The sequence below is a fragment of the Bacillus rossius genome, chromosome 1 (genome assembly GCF_032445375.1).
Source record: "Bacillus rossius redtenbacheri isolate Brsri chromosome 1, Brsri_v3, whole genome shotgun sequence".
NCBI classification, from domain to species: domain Eukaryota; kingdom Metazoa; phylum Arthropoda; class Insecta; order Phasmatodea; family Bacillidae; genus Bacillus; species Bacillus rossius.
Window position 1 is genome coordinate 212,367,640 of NC_086330.1, and position 24,105 is coordinate 212,391,744.

At 35.8% G+C, this 24,105-nt stretch overlaps 1 protein-coding gene across 4 annotated transcripts in view; it reads left to right on the forward strand.

Moving 5' to 3' along the window:
• LOC134527270 (THO complex subunit 1) overlaps positions 1-24,105 on the forward strand; it is a 259,110-nt gene that overhangs the window by 101,503 nt on the left and 133,502 nt on the right. For all 4 annotated transcript variants that reach the window (XM_063359798.1, XM_063359801.1, XM_063359800.1 and 1 more), the window contains one exon: positions 16,392-16,521. In XM_063359798.1, the coding sequence (XP_063215868.1) occupies positions 16,392-16,521 (130 nt within the window). The remainder of the gene's footprint in view (positions 1-16,391; positions 16,522-24,105) is intronic.

The window sequence follows — 24,105 nt, forward strand, 5'->3', positions numbered from 1 at the left end:
TTATTTTCGCTTTGTGAATCCCTCTATGTGTCTTTCAGACAATAGGGATATGAAGCATGTCAATGATACATAGATATACATGGTGTAATAATTAATTCATATTACAAATACATTTATATACATGATGAGAAATCTATGTACATACACTTTGACAAATATGTTTAAACTTTGGAGATAAGCTACTTCCCTTTTAAAAGTACTGAGTTGCAAAGCTATTTACATTACAAACATAATGTGATCTGCATAATGTAGCTAAAACAACCAATTAATAAATATACACACACAAGTGATCACACATCATTGCATACACATGCCCTCCTTTAAACTTTGTTTACATACATACAGAAAAAAAAAATACTGAGTGTATAAATGGCATGTTTACCTTTTTTAAATAAAGTTTAAATATTCATGGATGGTAAAAAAGTGTGAGCTTAGAGTAAAGCCATCAATATTTATATATGCAAGTTCCCAGCTTTTCATATGATTTTCAGAGATAGTTGAAATAATAACAAAAAAAATTCTATATATATATGTACACATACACACACACATTGCATATCACTCACAAAAATACTCAGGAGTCCTGCAAGGTCGTTGGACCTCTTCTGCTCCTGATATACATTAAAGACAGAACTACTGCAGCCAAATGCAAAGTTACATGGATATATCGTTGGCAGATTCTGCTATAATAAGGCGTGAAGTCAAATAACCTGATGGTATGTTTAAAACAATTTATCTCCAAAACTGAAATAAAACCAAGTGCATTTTTCTCAATACAAATATATGTTCATCAAAACACTACACCGTTGTCATAGCAGCGGTAAAAACTAGGTCAGCCTCCGACAATATGGTGAAATAATTTGCAGTGACATATATGCACATCAAAGAAGTAACTCTTGAACTAGAAATGACAATGACTTGGTCAGTTTCAAGTGACAATATAGTGGATAAATCAACAGTAACAAATGTACATACATCAAAACACTATACCTTTGCATAGCAGCTGTAAAAACTTGGTCTGTTGCAAGTGTCACTAGGCTACAGTAAATAAACCAATAGTAAAAAGTGTATTTTTTATGAAAACACCTTATCATTCCTTTGGTATTGGCTACAATTGGCAGTGACAAATACATATTTAACTCACTAACAAAATTGGCTCTAGCAAAGTTATATAAATCAACACACAAAACTATATAAATAACCTAAGGAAATAATTACAAAATTGAAACCTCCCTTTTTCTGTACCCCATAAAATGATTGAATAGGGTTACAACATTTACAGAATACTATAATGTCATAACAATCAAAACTTGACATCTCAATCATAAAAGTTGTTTTAGCTACATCATAGTTTATGTGGAGCATAACTGCATTGACTAAACAATGTTGCTAAAGTAAATGTTTACAGTTTTATCCATAGCCCATGTTTACCAGATGCACGTAAAACTCTGTTCGTACAATTGTAGGCAACACACGAATTCGGCATATCGACGCTTCGTAGCCTCTTGATCTTGGCTGTTACAACAAAACTGCTAACAAATATCTTCAAGATAAAGCTTGGAGGAGATAAGCATATCGCTCGGACCACAATAAACCACAAATTCACGTTCGTTTCATAAAATTACAGTCACTTCGCCATGCTTTCCTTGCTTTGGGATGGAGGTTACCGCTTTGTTTTGCCCCCTCAACTGTCAAAGTCCATCATAACCAACATCATAACATTGAGTTTCAATTGGAATCAAATATGGCGTCCTATTAGCAGTCTATGTATTTCTAGGTCGTTGGTGTGACAGAATAATGTGTATCTGGAAAAAAAAAACACGCAAGTCTTCAGAACTTTCGACTTAAATATTCAAAAGAATGACAATGCTTGTTTTCAAATGTTTGGAACGCCACGGTTTTGTAATGTATGCACGTGTGACTTTTCGATTGCACATGGTGGAAGGGATGACTGTAGACGGCATATTGAATCAAAGAAACATGCAGAACATTTTAAAGCCGTGACGAGCAATAAATCTATAGCTTCGTTTTTTCGCTACATCTGAAGAAACGAAAGTAACGAACGCAGTTATTGTTTACAAGTCCTTGTGTTTGTCTTGTTTGTTTACATGACATTTCTTATCCAACCAGGATAAAAAAAAGCAAATAAAAAGACAGTTGTTTTAAAGTTTAACTTTGAATACTTTGAATTGAAGATTCAAAATATCCAGTAAAATTATTAATATTTCTTGCATATTCAGATGATTGTATTGTTCAAATAGATTTTTTTTATTCATTAATTTGCATTGTATTCATATTTTTCTTTTTCTTTTGCATATTATTGTCCTTGTTTTATCTTGTGTGTGTTATAATGCCCCAGGAAAAATTTATCGTGCATGATTTACGCGTACTTTTTTGCCATTACTGATGGGTGTGATTTGAGGTTGGCAGCTCTGCAATCAATCTTACTTAAAGCTTCTTGAAGAAGTCTGAAATGTGTGATTGTTTTGAACGTAGTCTGCACAAGTGCTCAATGTCCACCTCAAGTTTGTGCAGGGTCGGAATAAGGTCTTCAGCATTATTGAAACTAGACACAAATTTTTTTAAGGTACACACCGCCTGAGTTGCTTCTGCCTGCGTTGGAATAGGTTCTTTACCATCTTCGTCTTCTTCGCTGTCTTGACAGTCAACAGAAGCATTTTCTGTCAGATGGTTGTCGACTATGTCATTTAAGTCTTCAATTTCTGTTGTTACATCATCACTGTCTACTTCTACAAAGTCACTAAATGACACACCAGTTTGCAGTTTTGCCACTTCTTCATCAAGTTGATCATTACTGGATAACTCTTCAACAGCATTCACTCCAGAAGAAAAGAATCCAGCTTTCTTGAAACAGTTAGCTATAGTTTCTGGCTGTACCTTGTTCCACGAATAAAAAATGTTATGAAGTGCATCAAGAACATTGAACTTCAAGGTGGTGGGGTCTTTTCCAGATTCCAGCATGCACAGAGCTTTCTGCACCAACCTTTTCCTGTAGTTTACCTTGAACATATGAATTATGCCCAAGTCTACAGGCTGCAGGTGGCTGGTGCAGTTAGCAGGAAAAAAGACCAACTTTACGTTCCTCAGCTCTATGTGATGTGGATGTGCTGGACACTGGTCAATAAAAAGGACAATTTATGGTTTTGGCTTCCCATTTTCGCATCCAGTGCATGTAGCTGAGACTCAAAAATGCTACTAGTCATCCAAGCCTTCAAGTTTGATGAATACTTCGTGGGCAGTGTTTTTATGTTCCTAAAACATCTGGGATTCTTACTTTTACCAATTACAAATGGTGGCAGCTTTTCACTGCCATCTGCATTTGTTGCAAAAAGAACGGTAAGTTGAAATTTACTGTTTTTTCCTCCATGGAAGCGTTCTCCTTTAAAACTGAGTGTTTTGCTGTGGCATCACACCATAGAACAGTCCAGTTTCGTCTGCATTAAATATGTCCTTTGATGCGTAGTCCAAGAGATGATGACGTAACTGCCCAGTTTTCCAGATTTCAACAGTTTGAGTGTTCACACTATTACTTTCGCCACAGATTGTACTGAACACAACATTATTTCTTACTTTGAATCTGCAAATCCAGCCGTTAGATGCAGTGAAATCTTTGATTCCTAACTTATCAGATATTTGCCGTGCTTTCTCACGAAGTAAAACACCACTGACGGGAATGTTTGCAAATCGTGCTTTAGTAAACCACTTTTTCAAAATCTCTTCCAGCTCTCGTAAGTTAATGTCCGTACATACTTTCGCTTATTCGCGGTCGCTGCCCCACATTTAACAGAATTTTCTTCCACTGTCTTGCGGTTTCTCAAAATCGTGTTCAGTGTTGAACACGAAATCTGAACTTCGTTAGCAAGAGAAACTTGGGTACCCACGTGCGCATCATAGCGTCTCAAAATGTCCAGTTTTTCTTTTATAGTGAGAGTTTTTCTTTCACTTTTTTCGGACATCATGAATACTCCCGCACTAGCAAATTATTTATTTCAGATTTTGGAAAAATATTTAAATAAAACTAGCCCATCACTTGTTATGAATTGGAAAAAAAAACGTAGCACTATCGTTGCCATGTTCAGAATTCACTACTGCCAACTGCTTCGAGAAACTTTTTTTTTTTTTTTGGGAATTTGTTAACACAAAGTCATTTATTAAAATATAAAATACCATTTATATTTATATAAATGATTTACAAATTTTATTTATATTGCTAACACAAACGGCCATTTTATAATTTTAAATCACTAATATTAAGTCTCCAAGAAAAAATTACCTTCAACTAACCATTGAAGTGAAACGAGCTTGACCACACACACGAAGATGCCATTTTTGCTGGAATTAATTTTCTTTAAATAATTTTAGTATACGCTCAGTAATTGCGTCTATAACTTTTAATTTAAAGTGCGTATATAAAATGTATAAATACTTAAACGAATGGCACATTTTGTTTTAACTTTACCTATCGTTTCCGCATATCACAGAATATTTAGACGTATGGCCGTATAGTTTACCGTGGCACAGAATAAAATTTCGAAGTGAAGGTTGTTTACAATGGCAAATGAAGGTGTCGCGAGTATGTACATGGATGTATTAGAAATATGTTCTAATCATAATAATATTCACTTTATTTTATAGTGTTCTTTCTAGGGATGGGACGAATCCACATTTTGGTCAAATCCGAATCCTTGTTCGAATCCTCAGTGTTTGTCATCGAATCTCGAATCCCAGTCCCACAATAAACTTCACATGTTATTTAAAAAAATCACACATTTATTTTAAAAAATTACATAGGCCTATGTATTAAAAAAAATCACATGTGTATTTATAAAATTTTAAAATAAGTGCATAGTATAGTGTATACACCTGATATAAAATAGAGACAAATAACATCAAAAACCACACACGTAAGTTTGCATCTGTCTAATTCTCTGTTAAATTAATCATTCCTATGTTTTCAATAAAATACGTTTGTATAACAGACACCATTTAAAAAAATTTACGTTTTTTTCTGCAGTGTTATATTATTGAAGGTTGGAAATGATCGAGTAGTTATGCTAATTGACAAAATGCAGTGTAGTTTATCTTATGTTTGTGCTTTTTCCGTTACCTTTATAATAATATAGTTTAGGTATAAAATTTTCTAGAGCTGGACGAACCTCAATTCTGTGGTTTCGAACCGAGCCAAACCAAACCTCATACAGAAATAATTGTTTTGAATTAAAATGAACCGACCACCAGAATTTTGGTCTTTAACTGAATGGTGAGAAAGAAAAGTTCTCCAGCCATATGTAAAATTAAAACATTATATTGTCGCGGGTTGAAATTTTGCAGGGTTGTTGAAATCAAATTTAGGGACTTTACTGACGGGACTCTGGGCTGGCTGCTCTGTTCACTCGTCAGCGCAAGTGGCGTGACCATGTAATTGGGGCACGGGGCCGGCGCGGCGCGCTGCGGGCTTGCAGAATTTTGTTTGTTTGTTTGGCCGCGCGCTGGCGCAGCCACGGGCCGCAGTTACTGGGGCGCGCTGTCGTAACAAGCCGCGCGGTGTGGCCTGCACATTGGGGTAGAGGGGGGGTAGTCTTCCCAGATGTTCTAGTTAGTTGTTTAGTAAATTTGACTTCAATAACGAGCTTTTGTTATGGTAGGCGCGGCAGGGCGCGCGAATTTAAGCGCAAGTGAGTGGTGACTCGGGGCTCACTCAGGCGGAGGCTATGCGTCTCACCTGTGGTCACGAGTTGTTAGTTCGTTCGTGATGTAGGAATTCAGGCTCACTCAGGCGGAAGCTATGGCCGACGCCAGAGGCCACGAGTCGTTTAATTTAAGTTAGGTCATAATGTAGTCATCTTCAAGCTTTCGGGCGGAGGCTATGGCCCTCGTCAGGGGTCACGCGTCATAGTTTTTAAAATGTAATGTTCGTTCGGGATTTCAAGGGCAGGAGAGGCCCCTACGTTATTTTTTTAAAGTAATCGATCAGGAAAGGCTTTTCGGAAAATGTGAGTATGGACTTATCTTTGTTTTAATTTTAAGTATTGATTATGATTTGAGGTATTCGGAAGGACTAGGGAAGTGTTTAGTGAAGTTCTCTCATTCTCTCTCTTGTAAGGTCGTTCAATCGTTAAGGAAGTAAAGAGATTATTGTTTTAAATTGTAATCCCGCTATTTAAATGTTCTTTAAAATGATGTTGAGTATTTGACTTTAAGAATAAAATAATTTTAATTAAGTATTATGTTATTTTGCAAAATCTCCTTAGTTCAGCTCTCACCAGACATCCTGTACGGGATGACGAACCTATGATCCTAGGTACAGTAAAGTATTTTATGAAGTTAAGACTAGTTGATGCCAAGCGAGTTGTTTCTATGTAAAGAGCTACGATTCTCGCCCCCCCCCTCTGAAGGTGGATCGTGACAGAAATGGCGGTGGCACCGGCTAGGTGCACGTGACAGAAATGGTGGAGGCGCCGGGTAGGTTCTATTTCTGGAGAGAGAGAGAGGTAGATTTTTATGTTTATTATTAAGTTAGTTTCAGCTTCTGATAGCAGGTTATTAAGAGTTTACTTGAGGAGAGGATTACGGAATTTAATCTAAGAGGAGGAAGTCTTTGAGATTTTTTTTTTTTGACGTAACAGATGTTTATTTGAGGATACTTGTAAGGATAAAGTTTATAGTGATAAGTTGTTTTAAGTCGTTGAATTTATTGTAGATTTATATCGGGGATTATTACGTGAGGAGAATACGTTATAAGTTAAATGCTTATTAGAGATAATGCAAGTGGTTTAATTTAATTGAAGTTCATTTTAAGATTGTAGGTTAAGAGAATTATAATTTAAAATAAAAATTTTTTGTCGTAAATAGGAATTATTTTCAAGTGAAGTTTGTTTTGTTGTCGTGCGCGTAGGAGACGAGACGTACGAATTAAATCAGTCGAGGGAAGGATAAACGTTAGAAAGGAATTAAAGAGAAAACGAGAGTTTATGTAAAAGAGAGTTATAGAATTTATAGTGATGTTTTGTTTTAATTAGAAAAATGTTGAGAGTTGTTTCAGAACGACACGTCAGTGGACGTGGCAGAATGAACACGTGACGGGGAGGTGCTGAAACCTAGCGGAGAACGGAGGAACCGCAAGCGAGGGTTGGCGCACCTGATGGAATTCGGTGACGTCACGGGCTCATACGGAGACGTGGACAGGCCGTGACCTTGTTTTGATCAGCTGTACGGTAACTTAGCGATAAGAAAATAGACTATTGGTTAAATAAATTTAAATTTAAGTGTGTTTTAGGAGAAGAGGAACTTTCAGTATGTAAGTAATTTAATTTAAGAAGTGTATGATGTATAGGCTAGAAGTGTTTCGTTGTAAGTTGTTTATGTTTTTGTTAGTTAAATTCTACCTCGGTTTTAAAAATATTTTTTTGGGATTTGTAAACATTATTAAGGAGGTACACTATAAAATCGATAAGCATTAAGAAAACTGGGAAGGCTAGATTTTGTGTGTAGAGGGAATTTACTCCAAAAGAACAGAGAGACAAAATTAATGTTTTCATTAGGGCGAGGGACCCTAAGGTGAGGCGTTGTGTCCCTGGGAAGAAAGGGAATTGTAGCGCAGACCATAGGAGATGGGCTGACTACGGAATTAAGGGTCAGGAGAATCCTGAGAGTTGTGAGTAGTTTGGGGCAGGAGTTCCCCATGGTAGTACCGAAGTGGCTATCCTGTATGGGATAGGGTACCATTTCAATGAAGTTTGTTGGTGGGGTTAGAGCCCCCTGTGTAGTGGGCCTATAGCAGATAGGCACTACAGTGAAATTTTTGGTTATTTTGTGAGGTAAATTCCCTGGAGGTTAAGTAAGATTGGATTCAGTTAGGAAGGAGGGAAATGAGAAACATTGCTGTAGAGAGTTAGTGTACTTGCCTAATGTGAAATTGAATTTTACTAAATTAATTTAGGAGAAAGTTTTGTTCGGTAAATAAATAATAATGGAAGATAGCTAGATAATTAATTAATTTTTTTGAGTAAGGTGTTTTAAGTAATGAAATAAAATAAGGTGAAGTAATTTGAATAATTGGGGAGGAGTTTCTTTAAGAGTTTAGATACTTGTTTTTGAATTTATTGAGATATTCAGCCAGTGGAGTTTGAGAGATACAGTGAGATTTTAAGGAAATCGGTTGTTTATTAATTAGGACAAATGAGATTTTATGATTTAGAGTCAGTAAGCATAGTTAAAATTTACGACATGATATTTGTTGACAGTTTACAGTTATTAAGGAGAAAACAGAGTAATCTATTTATTTTTATTTTAATGGTTTGAAGATAAGATTATGAATTTTTTTTGGAAGTTTCTTTGGCATGTTGGAATAATTTTTTTTGATTTTTAGAATTTACAGAGAAAATTTAATTGATTTACATTAGTTTGGAAGTATGGAGGTTTAGTGTTTGATTAGCCCTAACTTGATGGTCGGATCCCAAAAGAATGCCGTAAAACCGATAGCCAATTGAGAGGAATGCGGTAGGCGCTTGTGTAGAGAGGGGTTGTGGGAAAACTCCTTGGGACTGATGGCAGATCAGGGGCCCTAAATAGTGTGTGATGCTGTAAAACCAGTGCAGGGAAAGCCTGGTATGCTTAAATTTTTGGGCACAGGTTATGTAAACCTGGGGTTCCATGGGATTTAGTCATGTTAGCTGCTGTGAGACATTAAGATTTCCAGGCTCCATAGTAAATTCAATGTAAATTTTTGTTTTCTTAAAATAATAAATTTGTTTTTAATTTTTTTTGAGATATTTGATTTGTAACAGTGAATACAGACCCCGAGGAATAAGAGTTGTCATGCTGTGAGAGGAGAAGGTGGTAGGCCTAAAAGGGTACAGGCACCACAGAGGTTATTTGTATTGCATAATTTAAATATAAGGAAACTTGAGAATTTGAAATTTTGTTGTTGGGTTGTACACCCATAAGAAGAGTATAGGCAGAATTTTTATTGTTATGAGATGTCTAATTTAATTGAAAAGAAGAAAGTTTAAAGATGCAAGGTAACATTATTATTGTAATAATTGAAAGAGATTAAGAGGTAGAGAGAAATAGGCAGTTTTTGTTTGTAAGTACTAAAGTTTACAAATAGAAATTTAGTAACTAAGAATGAATAATAAGTTAAGTCTAGTGTAAAAGTTTTTTTTTAAGTTTGTTAAGTTAAGAGTCACAAGTAAATTTTTTTTTAGAGAGAATGTCTTTGATAGGAAGTATTAGAAACTTATGGGAATTTTAGGGTAACATAAATAATGTAGGTAATGAATAATAAATAGATGGTAGGTCTTAAGTTAGGATTAACATTTGAAGCAGAATTTAATTAAGAAGAAGGAAAATAAATAGGCCTAATGAAAAGAACAAAAAAGGATTTTATGGTAAAGCATTTTTTTTAAGTAATAAACAATGAATAATAATGTTGTTTCAGGGTAATGTGTACTAATAATACAATTTTTTTTTTAGGACCAAAGAACAGGAATTATGTAATTTAAATTAACATGTATTTTTGAAACTGTTACAGATTCCTTAAGATGAGCTGAGCAGCAGTCCAGTTTACAAGATGACAAGAGTTCGAGAGACAAGATACAAGATCACTGAAACAAGAGCCAAGACTGAAGATTCAAGAGAAGAGAAAGCTGGCAGCCATGGACTTACAAGTGGAGATTAATAAGGTCATGTAAAGTTTTATTTTTATTATGGAAGACAGTAACTGGAGTTTTTTTTTGTTATAAACATTATTTACAGAACTTTTTAGGTTATAGTAATGTAATGGAACTAGTGAGTTGTGGTAGCTGTCAAAAAGAACTAATACCTTAAGTTTAATTTTTAAAGTTAATTTTCTTAATTTACAGAGGGATTAGTAGTTTTTTTAAACCTTATTTAGGTTGGAATTTAAATACAATAGCTTATTATAAATGTGTACGAACAGTTCAAGTTCACAGTACTGATAGGTAGGTCAGATGATCTTATTGATTTTGATGATTTGTTGTTTTGAGTTGATTTTTAAGTGTTGTGAATTAGACAATGAAATAGTTCTGAAAACTTAAATTATTTCAAGCTAAGAAATAGTAAATTTAATTGTAACTCGAAGGACACCAGAATTTACTTTTTTTTGAATTAGTAATGTTTGAAAATTTTATACTTTACAAGAAAGGTTATAAACAAACAGATCGGATGGAACAAGGATGCAGTAAATCACAATTTCATTTAGAATTATTGATTAGCTTTTGAGGTTATGAAGTAAAAGTAATTATAGTTTAAAAGTTTGAATAAAAAAAAATGTTTTTTTTTATTTGTTTGAAATAGAAAGTTTAAAAGTTAATTAGTCATGATCTAGGTGGGTGATGGGGTGGGAATTGGCCACTCTTTTTCCCTATAACCTCCCTAACATGGCCTTCTATTACATCTAACAGAAAAAAAAAAAGAAGAAAAAGAAGACTTATTATTAGTTAGAATGTTTCTTTCATGAAGATACCTGATGAACTTTTACTGTTTGGAAGAATAGAAGCAAGGTTAGTCAGATATTTTTACTCAGAAGAAGAAGAAGATAAAGCAGTTTTATGACTCGACAAGCCAGAGATTGGTGTTTCCCCTCTGCGCTTCTATTGACTACGTTGTTTACTCTCATGGGATAGCTGGTTCGGCACCATGGAGAGAGATTGGTGGGCATTGTGGTTGCCCCCAGAAGAAAAGAAGAGTAGAAGAGGTTATGGGTGGGTCATGTGAACTGACCTTCAACCCAGTTACTTCGTGGGGACTATTTGCTGTATAGAGAAGATCAAGACTCAAGAGTTAGGGAAAATCATTGGAGGTCATGTTTCCCTTCCTTAAGTTTTTCCTATCAAATTATTTGCCTGATTAGATTATGCTAAGGGTGGGATACTTTATGTTAGCAGTTGAATTAATTAATTTTATTTTTTTGTGTGTTTGCATCCTTGCCCATCGATTGCAGTTTAGTAGTTAGTTTTGTATTTGTCAGGCGTGATGGTAATGCCTGTTGATGATGTTTCAGAATTGTAATCTGTTCGTGATGAGGATGGCACAACTCCGAAGCAGATGTGGGGAGAAGTTGTGAGCTGCCCTGGAAGCCAGTCCAGTAGCTGTTGGAGTTGAGTGGTGTTTGCTGATGGCCAGCCCAGGGAGCTACTCTTCTCGACAACACTGACTTCGAGGAGTTGCACCAACCTTCACGAGATAAGAGTTTAATTAATTGAAACACTGTAAGGACACTTAATTTTTTTTGAAGAACGAAAGAAGTATGGTAATAAACGGAAACTGAAAAAAAAAATAATAATAATTATCAAGAATTTGCACATTGTTTAACGAATACTGAGAAACTAAGAACAGTAATTTAATTTGTAAAGAGAGCTTCACTAACAGAACAATTTTTTTAGAATTGAGAACTCGAGCCTCTGAAGGTTCCTGTGAGAACAAACCAGATAAAAGTTTTACATTTAATTTTATGAATACTTGTTGTTTTAAAATAAATCTTATGCAGAATCTAGATGTATGTTCAGACAGCAAGGAACTAAGAAAATTATTATTTTTGTGAAATGAGGAATTTATAGTTATGGTTTAATGGAAAAAGACAATTTGTAATTTTGAGGTAGCTCGATGGGGCTCGAGCTCTGTGAGGGGAGGGTTATGTCGCGGGTTGAAATTTTGCAGGGTTGTTGAAATCAAATTTAGGGACTTTACTGACGGGACTCTGGGCTGGCTGCTCTGTTCACTCGTCAGCGCAAGTGGCGTGACCATGTAATTGGGGCACGGGGCCGGCGCGGCGCGCTGCGGGCTTGCAGAATTTTGTTTGTTTGTTTGGCCGCGCGCTGGCGCAGCCACGGGCCGCAGTTACTGGGGCGCGCTGTCGTAACAAGCCGCGCGGTGTGGCCTGCACATTGGGGTAGAGGGGGGGTAGTCTTCCCAGATGTTCTAGTTAGTTGTTTAGTAAATTTGACTTCAATAACGAGCTTTTGTTATGGTAGGCGCGGCAGGGCGCGCGAATTTAAGCGCAAGTGAGTGGTGACTCGGGGCTCACTCAGGCGGAGGCTATGCGTCTCACCTGTGGTCACGAGTTGTTAGTTCGTTCGTGATGTAGGAATTCAGGCTCACTCAGGCGGAAGCTATGGCCGACGCCAGAGGCCACGAGTCGTTTAATTTAAGTTAGGTCATAATGTAGTCATCTTCAAGCTTTCGGGCGGAGGCTATGGCCCTCGTCAGGGGTCACGCGTCATAGTTTTTAAAATGTAATGTTCGTTCGGGATTTCAAGGGCAGGAGAGGCCCCTACGTTATTTTTTTAAAGTAATCGATCAGGAAAGGCTTTTCGGAAAATGTGAGTATGGACTTATCTTTGTTTTAATTTTAAGTATTGATTATGATTTGAGGTATTCGGAAGGACTAGGGAAGTGTTTAGTGAAGTTCTCTCATTCTCTCTCTTGTAAGGTCGTTCAATCGTTAAGGAAGTAAAGAGATTATTGTTTTAAATTGTAATCCCGCTATTTAAATGTTCTTTAAAATGATGTTGAGTATTTGACTTTAAGAATAAAATAATTTTAATTAAGTATTATGTTATTTTGCAAAATCTCCTTAGTTCAGCTCTCACCAGACATCCTGTACGGGATGACGAACCTATGATCCTAGGTACAGTAAAGTATTTTATGAAGTTAAGACTAGTTGATGCCAAGCGAGTTGTTTCTATGTAAAGAGCTACGATTCTCGCCCCCCCCCTCTGAAGGTGGATCGTGACAGAAATGGCGGTGGCACCGGCTAGGTGCACGTGACAATATAGCTTAGCTTTATTAAATTGCAAAACATTTTATAAGTAAAGTTTATGCAATAAATAATGAAGGAAAGAAAACAGTTTAGAGAAAATCATTTTGCATTTAATTTCTTTATATATACATACTTTTAATTCATGAAGAAGTTCCATCTAAATTTCATAAAGAGTATCTTCCATTTTCAGTGTACACTAACCTTCATTAAAAAAAATATAATATTATAAAGATGACGAACATTCAGCACAATGCCACATAACATATTTTTGTGGTAGACATAACCTAACATTTTTAATAAGTAAAACTTTTTAATAGGACATTAAAAAAAAGTCGAATGTGAATTAAGTTACCTATCTACATTACAAAACCCGCTGACTGCAGTTGCTGTTTTCTTGGAAGAATGCTGCTCATCAGAAGAAACTTTAGACATTTTTTGGGTGGTTCTGGGTCATCTGGGTCATTATCTTTTCTCCATTTGGAAAACTTCAACGACGGAAGCCTGCTCATCGCAAATCACCTCACGAACAATAATATTGTAAACGTAACGCATAGAGTAAGTAAAGGGAGAGGCGCCACTCCCATAGTAATGATCGTTTGTTTAAATTTGTAAACAAAACCCTTGCGATCATACCATTTCTTTGCAACTTGACAACGAAAAAATTACAGCCAGATACAACCTGAGAAAGGTTTAGCGCGTGATAGTTGGCACCTTTGTAGTCACTATATTTTCTATTTTTTCGATAAAGGATACAGATATTGTGAAATTGCTTTATGTTAGTCCTTATAATGGGACGTTAAACTATTTCCGCAAAAGAAAAAAAATTTCCTGGTTCTAGGTGGATTTGAACCCGCGAACACCAGGCCGGAGATTACTTGATTCTTTACGCCTTTATCCGCACGACCACCATTTCATATTAGAAGTTTGGTTACAAGAGTGTGTAGTTATAAAATATTTTTCTGCACTAGTAAAGTCCAAATTATATAGCCAGATTGAAACTGATGATCGTTTAGTAATGAATTTTAATTCTGTTTATTATATTTATTTTCCACTATTATATTTTTTTTAATTTTCAACTTCAAAAACTACAGAAGTAGCTAGCAGGTAAAATGGAGAACGACAGGCCAACGTCCTCTAATTTTCGTTTTCGGCAATATGCCACGCAGCATCTAGTTTTAAGTGACATTTTAAAAATATAATCTTTCACTTTTTAATCCTATAATTACCACGAGACAATACAAAGATGGCCGTATGTAATTATAACAACTGGATATGTAATAAACTAAAGAGATCAAAATTTGTAATATTTTTTTTCCCGATGTTGGTGAAACATGGTATGATCCAATTTTTAAGGATTCAGTTTGTCCTATCTACTGTCACCCCCCTGACGTAACGTAAGAAGTGTGGTTATAGAAATTTGCGTCAGAAAAAAGAAAACACGAGAAATAATGATGGCTGCCGCGACTATGTTAGTCAACTTAGTACCGTACTGTAAAATTTACTGGACCAGTACTTTTAATACACAAGATTAAATTAATATTTTCAGTACTTGACTGTTATAACCAAAAAGGCCAAAGAAAATAAATACATCCCAGTAATTAAAATAGGTACGTAATTTACGTAATCATTTCCTACCGCATTTGTCTTGTGTTAACTTGATCACGTTAGTTTTGGCCGAAATACGAGAGTTCTCGTACATGCGCTTTAGTTTAACGTATGGGGTAGGCAATGTTTGGTGATTTTACAACACTTATCGTACACGCACTATAGTTAAAGGTATAATATACAATACCTTTGGCATTTGTACGATAGTTTATATTACGTAGTACGAGAAATGCATACAAAAATCTCTAAAGTAAACAAAAAACAAGGCGCGCCTATATGAAAAAAATGCTATGCGTGTTATGCGACGATTAATAATTTTATTTTTATGTCTGCGCTTGAAACTGTTGAGGCGACGATTATACAATAAAAGTCGGAATATTACAAGTAATGGAATTTTGTTGTGCTGTTTTGTGAATGGTCTCAAATGGGGGTTAGAAAATTAGAAAAACGTAATTTTTTTAAACGAACGTTCAGTTTTTCGAATATATTTTATGAGGTTTCGATGAACTGAACATAAGGGTTCGGTTCGGTTCGGTTCTAAATTTTCGAACTTCGCCCAGCACTACAATTTTCAATTACTACCTAAAACTCATAAAAACCCACCTCGAATCCTACCTCGAATCCCACCTCGGATCCTACGAATCCTCGAATCCATAGGATTCGGTATATTCGACGAATCCAAGATTCGAAAATCCCATCCCTAGTTCTTTCTGAACTTTTTCTGATGGTATTCTAACAGATGCTGCGCTGTTGCAACGTAAATTATGGGAAATGCTTCCGCGTATAGCGGGAAAATAATGCATTAATACTATAGGGGAAATGATGGTGCAAATAAAAAAATACTTTAACGACGGGAAAACGCAAATCCCAGGTACGTGAAAAAGAGGTTCTACTGTAGTTGAATTTAACATATTTACATGCTCTTGGGCTTATAATCATAATACGTTGTGTGATTTAGTTAGTCAAATAATAATTTATGACAAATAATTACTCTAGCAAACTAAAGTGGAAAAGCATCATACCAGCATGAGAATATTTAACTGCACAGCTAAAACAATATTCATATAACACTGTTTAGTTATATTACTGATTTACTCAAGTAATTCAAATAATACGTACTTCAATGAACACCATTTCCTTGTGAATATGGCCCGTGGCTGAAACCCCGTTGTGTTTCCTCTGCCCAAATACTTCCATACTCTATGCCAGCAAGTTGAGTGGCATCAGGCGCAGACGAGTTCCAACCACCGTGACCCACCTATCCTTTCAGCATGGCAGGATTAAACCTGAGCCACACACCACCATGTGGAGGCAGGGCCGCAACTAGGGGGGGGGGGGGGGGGGGCAAGCGGGGCGTACGCCCCGGGCACAAAGCTGTGGGGGCGCCGAAATAGCTTGCATTATAATTCCTACTAGTGGGTTCATGCATGGAAGTTACAGTAGCACAGAAACTGTTACATGTAGGTACCGAAAATGCTTAAAAAAATAGCACCATTTTTCCGTGGGAGGGCCCCCAGACCCCCCGCTTTATTGGTATGGTATGTGCAAAAAAAGAGGGGGGGGGGGGGGGCGCACGAATCCATTCATGCCCCGGGTGCCAGAGGCTCTAGTTGCTGCCCTGTGTGGAGCCCATCCAAGGCATCAGGGCCTTACAAATACTCTGTATCGTTTGCAACCCATTCTTAGTCCTTTTCGCATCAGAAACGTTTCACGAAAATGTTGCATTAAAATTAGGCTTTCAAATTTTAGTCCCATCGTGCCCAAAAAGTTTCACTTCTAAAAAGCAAAATGGAGTTTTAAGTGCTTGTTAATTTATATCAATTCTTGATGCAGGTCTTGCCTGATTTGCAGCCAACATGGATAATTGTAGACTAGTTGAAGTCATGTAAAGAGATGTGTAGTGTTTGTAGTTGGTTTGGTATATGGTATCTGCTCACTATATAGTGTATATGAGGATGGTGAGGGGTGAATGTGTGCGTATCAGGGAGTCGTGCGAGCTGAAGGTGGACCAACTGGACTGGGTGAAGGAGACGACTGGTCTCGTCTACTCCCTCATGGCAGAGACTCCACCCAACGGCCCTCAGTTCGTCAACACCGTCCGCCAGATACTGCAGGTACTCTGACACCTGTCCTTGCACCCACCATGCACCATGTCCTGTGTACAAGATCATTTATGGCTTTGAGACTCAAACTTGTTACATGAAACAGTAAATAAAATTGACTAAAAGCGGTTTTAAATTAAGGCTAAAGCTGTGAAAAATTTAGTTGTAAAAACACAGACGCAGTACAAAATGTCATTGTAAAATATTTATTACCTTTGTTAGTACTAAAATTTGGTACAAAATGTTAATATTTGCCTGCTTCCTACACCTCCGCCCCCTATCGCACCTTTTTTTTCTAAACCATATTCATTAATACTCAAGAATATTTGGATTGGGTGGTTGGGTGGTTGGGTAGGTGGGTGGTTGGGTTTTGGTTAAGTTAAATTAACTGCATAATTAAAAACACAATTGTTTATTTAATAATTTAAATATTTTAACAAACTTTTACTTATAATTTTTTTATCTGACTTAACCTAACCAACCGTTCACTTTAGTATTTTTTGTCTAATTTCCCAAAAGCCACTACATTACACATTGTTGGCATGCAGTTTTTTTTTCTTTCCAAAAGACAAATATTTTTACCAAAAGATTTCAAGCTGGAATTATATATGTTTTGCATTTAAACGTTCAACACGCTTTCAATTAATTTTAAGTAGGAGCATGAGTACTCGAAGTTTCAAGTCAAGTTGAGTTTTAAATACTCAACTCGAGCGTAATTTTAAAGCTTGGAAAATTGTAGTAGTGACTGTTTGGTCTACAGACATAATAAAACATTCATGAAATAGCTTTAATACAAATCTGAAGTAATCTATAATTATACATGTAGTAATTTTGAAGGTTGTACAATGTAGTTCACGAGGAAACGTGATTAGTTGATGCAGAATTGATTTAAAAGAGATTTGTTATAATTTAAATAGTAGATAATTAATTATAGAATTTGCTAGCCATGGTGGCTGATTTTATATAATCTCTTACTGTATTTATGATTTTCATTTTTGTTTTGTTATTTAGCACATCGTCATAATTTTGTTTACATTAACCTTTACTCCAAAAACAAAAAATATATATAACTTTTTTGTAAGCACCGTGCTCAAATTTTTGTAGAATTTGATGTAGTAACTACTGTTTCTTAAAATAGGCTTTGAATATTCTTTTCCACATAAATATTATTGATACCATGCATAATTAAAAAGAAATAAATGTACAATTACACCTCTATTTTACTGTTCCGCCTAGCTAAAGTGAAGACAAATGAATGAGTGGTGAATAAACAAGTACGAAGCACCATAGTTACTGCAGAAGCACAATAACTGCCCCATATGCACCATAGTTACCTTAAATAACTTGAGATTTATGTTGGGCAAATTAAATGTTGCAGTACTGCTACTTCACCCACCAAGCACAAGAACAATATTATCATGTAAACACCCTTATTATTCTTGTACTGGGAGTATAATGTTTAGGACAAAAATGAACTTGAATATTCAAAATAGAATAAAATTATATTTTTGGTTAGAAATGAAAAATTGTTTTTATTTAAATGTTTCCAAATTAAAATTCTTAATTTAAAGACTTTTACTGCAATGCAACTGGATAAACATATTTTAGTCCTTGTGCTTCATAATATAATATGAAAGAGTTTATTCATATTTTTTTGTTAATAAGTTATTAAAATATGTTTGTAATAAAAATTCAAATAACTATCTTACATTGAAGTATACATTGTTAAATTCTTTTTTAAATATAAATACTGTATGTTGGGACCATAGGTTATTAGTAGGGCCCCCTGAAAGTGGTAAATAAAATTTTCAGATTTCGTCATTAAAAATTACCAAAAGCGGTGTTAAAATTCACTTTAAAACACAAAAGCGGTGCCAAAATTCACTTAAAAACACAAAAGCGGTGCTAAAAACTAAAAAAAAAAAAGTGTGTTACCGTAATATATCTAAAATTATTTAAGTTAAATAATTTTACTTGAACCTACTCATTACTGAATACCCTAAACAAATAGGTTACATATATTTATATGACAATACTTTTGATTTAGACACTGATTATTAGTTCGTTCCCATAAACTAATCTGGAAAACTATTAATCCCTTTAACAAAATCGAGGATGCACCACAACGCCGAAATGCCAAATTGATCACAACGACAGCTAGAAAACTGCTGTGTACCACAACGCCGAAAAATGTCATTACAGGGCTGCCACAAAGGTTGGGTTAGGTTAGGCTAGGCTAGGCTAGGCTAGGCTAGGCTAGGTTAGGTTAGGATAGGCTAGTTTAGGATAGGATAGGCTAGGCTAGGTAAGGTAAGGTAAGGTTAGGTTTGATTGTGGTATTTCGGCGTTAAGGTACATTTAAGAAACACACACAAATTCATTCAGTTGTTATTTCGGCTTTGTGGTCAATTTTGACATTCGGCGTTATGGTATTTCCGCGTTGTTGTAACGACCCAACAAAATCTATAAAAACTGTTGGCCAACTAATCATCATCGTCACACAATTCGAAAATTAATGTTTGTTTACATTTTTCCGCTTTTTGGCGCCATTTAATCTGCTTGATACTACGACGCTGTTCCAACTATATGCCAGCGCCCCCGACGGACGTGATATAGCCACTCACGTAAGGCTATTCCAAACACCGTTCGCCCAATCATCTGCTTGCTTTTGTATTTATCCGGCGTCGCTGTCCCAAGCTGACGTCAGTGCCCCGAGCGGTGTGCGTACGCTTTAAAACCTCGCCTGTTTGTCTCATCTATCCAAACATTATGCCGGAAAGGAAAATAAACGCCGTAGTTTTGCGTATTTTTACAGTATATTTTTGGGTTTAACATTATAACGTGAGCGTGTGTAAGCTTTTGTTTGCTTTAGTGCATTTATGATTAATGTTTGGCGGCCATGTTGCAGTGTTTGTTTACCATTGACGAGACAAGTCTTTTAACTAGTATTTAAATATCGCGTAAAAACACTGCGATTTCAAGTTTTAATACAAAATTTCGTGTAAAAACGCTGTGTTATGGCGATTTCGCGTAAAAACTGTATTCAACGGTGATTTCGCGTTTATCGTCGTTTAATCGCGATCGCGAAAAGAACAGGCCCCTAGTTATTAGGCAGTTAGCACTATGATAGTGAACCATGAGATACTATGTACATTGTGTACTTTTGTGGCACTATTTTCTGTTAGTTGAGCTTTAAAAACGAAATGCAAAAACAAAATTACTGACTACTAAATGTGAAAATATGTACTTGAGTTTTTGCACTACTCGACTTGACTCAACATTAAAATATGTTACTATCGCACCCCCAATTTTAAGGTAAAAGTGTTATGATCCTGCAAATCATAAGATTTCTTGTACTAAGTTAGTTTTTTAATGAACAAATCTTGATACAAATCATACAGCAAGTTTGTGCCATTCATCAATACTATGGTTTGGAGCTGTAGTAGAAAAACACACTATGTTTGAGATATTAGAACATTTTATTACAGAATTGGTTTCCTGTATTAAAAATCTATGACATACTGCGTAAAGCATTCAGGAATGGAATCTATAAACTTAAACTCATGGAAAATTTAGTTGTACGAGGGGAACCCAAAAAAAATTGATTTTTGTCATAACAAATGTATTTATTACCTTTTTCTACAAAATTGCTTCAGTCACCTTCAAAGTATTGTTCATTAGATGTGATGCCCTTGTCAAAAAATTTTACCCACTGTTTGAAGTACCTCTGGAACTCTTCAACTTTGATATTTTTATATCCTTCAGTGCCCTTTGCGAAACTGTTTTTACCGCCTTAACATCATCAAAATGCTTTCCTTTTAGATTTTTCTTCATTCTCGGGAACAGGATAAAGTTGCACGGGGCTAAATCTGGCGAATACGGAGGGTTGGGAACGACAGACCACCCCTGGGAGGACAAATAGCGGTTCACTCATAAGGCCGTGTGTGCGGAGGCATTATTGTGATGAAGGAACCAGTCACCTAATTACTAGGGATGGGAAAAATGATTCCTAATTTCATCGATACCTACCAATTCTACTTTAATAATCGATAATCGAGAATCGGTGATAAAAGTCGATTCCCGCATGTAGCAAAAAAAAAAATCATTTCACAATATTGCAAATCTGTCAGATACAATTATTTAACGACTCGTTAAGTGGGGTTATGACTGACTAGACACATATATAACACAGTTATATTTCTCCAAATAAACAATATCTGAAACTTGGGTCAATGTTATACACAAGTCAAAGTACAAAAATTATTTATAAAAAAATTATACTGTGTATTAGTAGGGGCCTGTTCTTTTCGCGATCGCGATTAAACGACGATAAACGCGAAAACACCATAAAATACAGTTTTAACGCGAAATCGTCATAACACAACGTTTTTACACTAAATTTAGTATTAAAACGCGAAATCGCAGTGTTTTTACGCGAATTTTAAATACTGGGTAAAAAACTTGTCTCGTCACTGGTAAACAAACACCGCAACATGGCTGCCACTGAACATTAATCATAAATGCACTATAGCAAACAAAAGCTTACACACGCTTACGTTATAATGTTAAACCCAAAAATATACTGTAAAAATACGCAAAACTACGGCGTTTATTTTCCTTTCCAGCATAATGTTTGGTTTCTGGGTCATACCCGTAACACCAACTCATCACCTGTAATAACATTGGTCAAAAGGTTGAGATCACTTTCAATTTCTTTTATCAAGTCTTGGCTCAAATTCAGTCAAAGGTTTTTTTTAGATTCTGTTTGAGAAGGCGAGGAACAAATTTAGCGGCAACATGTCTTGTTTGCAAATCCTGAGTCGAAATCCACTGGCACAAGCTCCAACTCACTCCTTTCTCTTCTAAAATTTTGTCGGTCATGAAAAAGTGATCGTTGTTGAATTTTTGGCAGATTTTTTCAATGTTTTCATCATTTTGAGATGTTGAAGGACGCCCAGAACGAGCATGGTCTTCAACAGTCATCTCACCACGTTTAAAGCACCCAAACCACTTGAAAACTTGTGTGCAGCTCATAGCATCCTCCTTGAAAGCCTGTGGAAGCATTTGGTAAGCTTCAGTTGCCGATTTTTCAAGTATGAAACAAAATTTCTAAAACACTCTTTGTTCTTTTGAATCTGCCAAAACAACTTCTCAGGCGGAACACGAGAACAGTAAGAGAAAAACAATACTACGATCAAACGTTAACCTACAAACTGACGCTGTCTGGGCAAATGTTTAGTGAAGGTATCTACTAACCCAATTTAGCGGGAGAACTCTCTACTACGTCTACGAATGGAACCACGCTATCAGTGGTTTTTTTTTTAGGTCCCCGCTCTTATTTCATACCAAACTATGTTTTTCCATAAAAATGTTAGATTTTGTGCCGAAAAACTTTAAAAACTGTCATATTTGTTGAATTTCGTACTGCATAATTTTTTTGGATTCCTTATTATGACCTTTACAAATCAAATTACTAAGCAAAATACTACTTATACAGTAGACATAAAATATCAGATAATAGGGTTAGTAAAAAGTATATTAAACATAAACTTACCAATGTTATAATTTTACATATTAAAAACCTAATAATATAGTTTTACAACAAAAAGAACAAAATAAATTAACTTAAAAATGGGCTATGACCAAGTTAAATTCAGCTATTACTAGTTAAAAGTAATGAAGCAACAACATAATTAGACTAACATCTTTTATCGCATAATCATTGCACGCGTATAATCGTCGCACCGATATTTTAGGGTGTCAAAATTTGGATAAAAAAATCTCTCACGTAAACATTGCATGGTGTTTTTGGTCCCGCTATTAGATTCTGCTTTATGTAGGTATCTTTTCTGTATAAAACAATGTATTTTAAAGTATAAATCTAGTATTTATTCAGAAATTACCTCTTACCGTATTTACTGGCATATAGGTGGCAGCAATTTTACCAGATTTGATGGGGAAAAAATGAAGTGCGACCTATGTGTGAAGAAAAATTTTTAAAAATTTTTGAGGATTTTTTTTGCAATATTTTGCTTTAAAATGCAAAAAAGAAGTTTATATATAGGTATAGGCAAATTTATTTACAATGTACACATACAGCAAAACCCCTTATTTACGTTACCGTTATTTACATTTTCCCGTTATTTGCACTATATTCTTCAGGTCCCGTTGAGTTCCCATTTAGTCCAATACAATACTTTCACGCGAATTACGTCTCAAAAATCGAATCCATCCCGCTATTTACGTCACGTAACAACCATAAACAACCAGAAAATACCGTGGGTACTTTAAGAGTACATAAGATTAGCTAGTAGGCCTAAAAACATCGTGAAAAACGTAATGTTTATAGTCGACAATGAACATTTTAAATCGCAAAATATACATATTTTATAACATGAAAAGTTGCTTTTATTTCTAAACATGTAATAATTGAAGCCTAGGCGTGTAAAAGTCCGAGTAATTATAGCAGGAGACAATCTAAAATGCACGAGGAAAAAACCTAAAATCACGAATGTATAAACGTGGCTGATTGTTAAGTTCTGATACTGTATGTCACAACTTAGCCGAAATACTGGTACGAGACAAACTTCACAAGATAAAATGAGCGGAGTCTTGGTAACTGTTTTATATGTATTTTATAATTTCGGAAGTATTGTACAGTTGACGCATATTTTTTAAACTAACAATTTATTTCTGGGGATCGTAATTAATTAATTAATTATTGGTATCAAGACATCAAGATGAACGTAAACTTGAACATGTCATGACAGCGAGAAAACTGGTGCGTATACCAATAAACTGGTATTAGAACTGGACAAAACTGGTACACGGGAGGTGGAGCTTACAGGGTGGCCACCAAACCGGGAAAACGGGAAAAACCGGGAAAATGTCGGGAATTTGAAAGGGCCCGGGTAAAACCGGGAAACTGTCTGGAATTTTACTTCTTTCCTGGGCAAATGCTGCGGTGTAAATGCGCACAACTTATATAAGACGTACATCGCGGCGTCTGATAATAACGCGGCAAATCTATACAGTGTCATGTTGGCAGCGACTGTATTGTTCCCAGGCGTGTCATGTTTCTTCTTTCTTCATAGACGCAATGCCTCACTAAGAGGGGGAGGGGGAATATGAACCGCACTACGGTGTGCAACGCGGGGTGTTGTTCTAATTTGTTCTGTTCAGTACAGGTCTTCGAGCAATGTTAGTCTTATGCTGGAATCACAATGCCCCGACGGCCCTGACACGACAGGCCCGACAAGTTCAACAGCCAATGAAATACAAGCTCGCCGTGACGTCAGCCCGACAAAATACGCACCCCGACGGCCCGCAAGGAATAGATTATATTTCTAATTTCGTTGTGTCGGGCTGCCCGACAGAAAAGAAAACGGCAACGGAAAGGAAACAGTACAGAACTAAATTTCAAAAATATTTACCTACTTGGTAAATTTTTTTGCTGAAAAGTGAAATTTCGTTTTATGTGTGGGTGAATTGAATAATTTGTAGCTTGCCTTAGTCTGTCTGTATAGACATAAACAGATACCATCGTGTTTATGGTTAAAGACGTTATTTTAGAATCCATTTTTTAACATTTCGTTT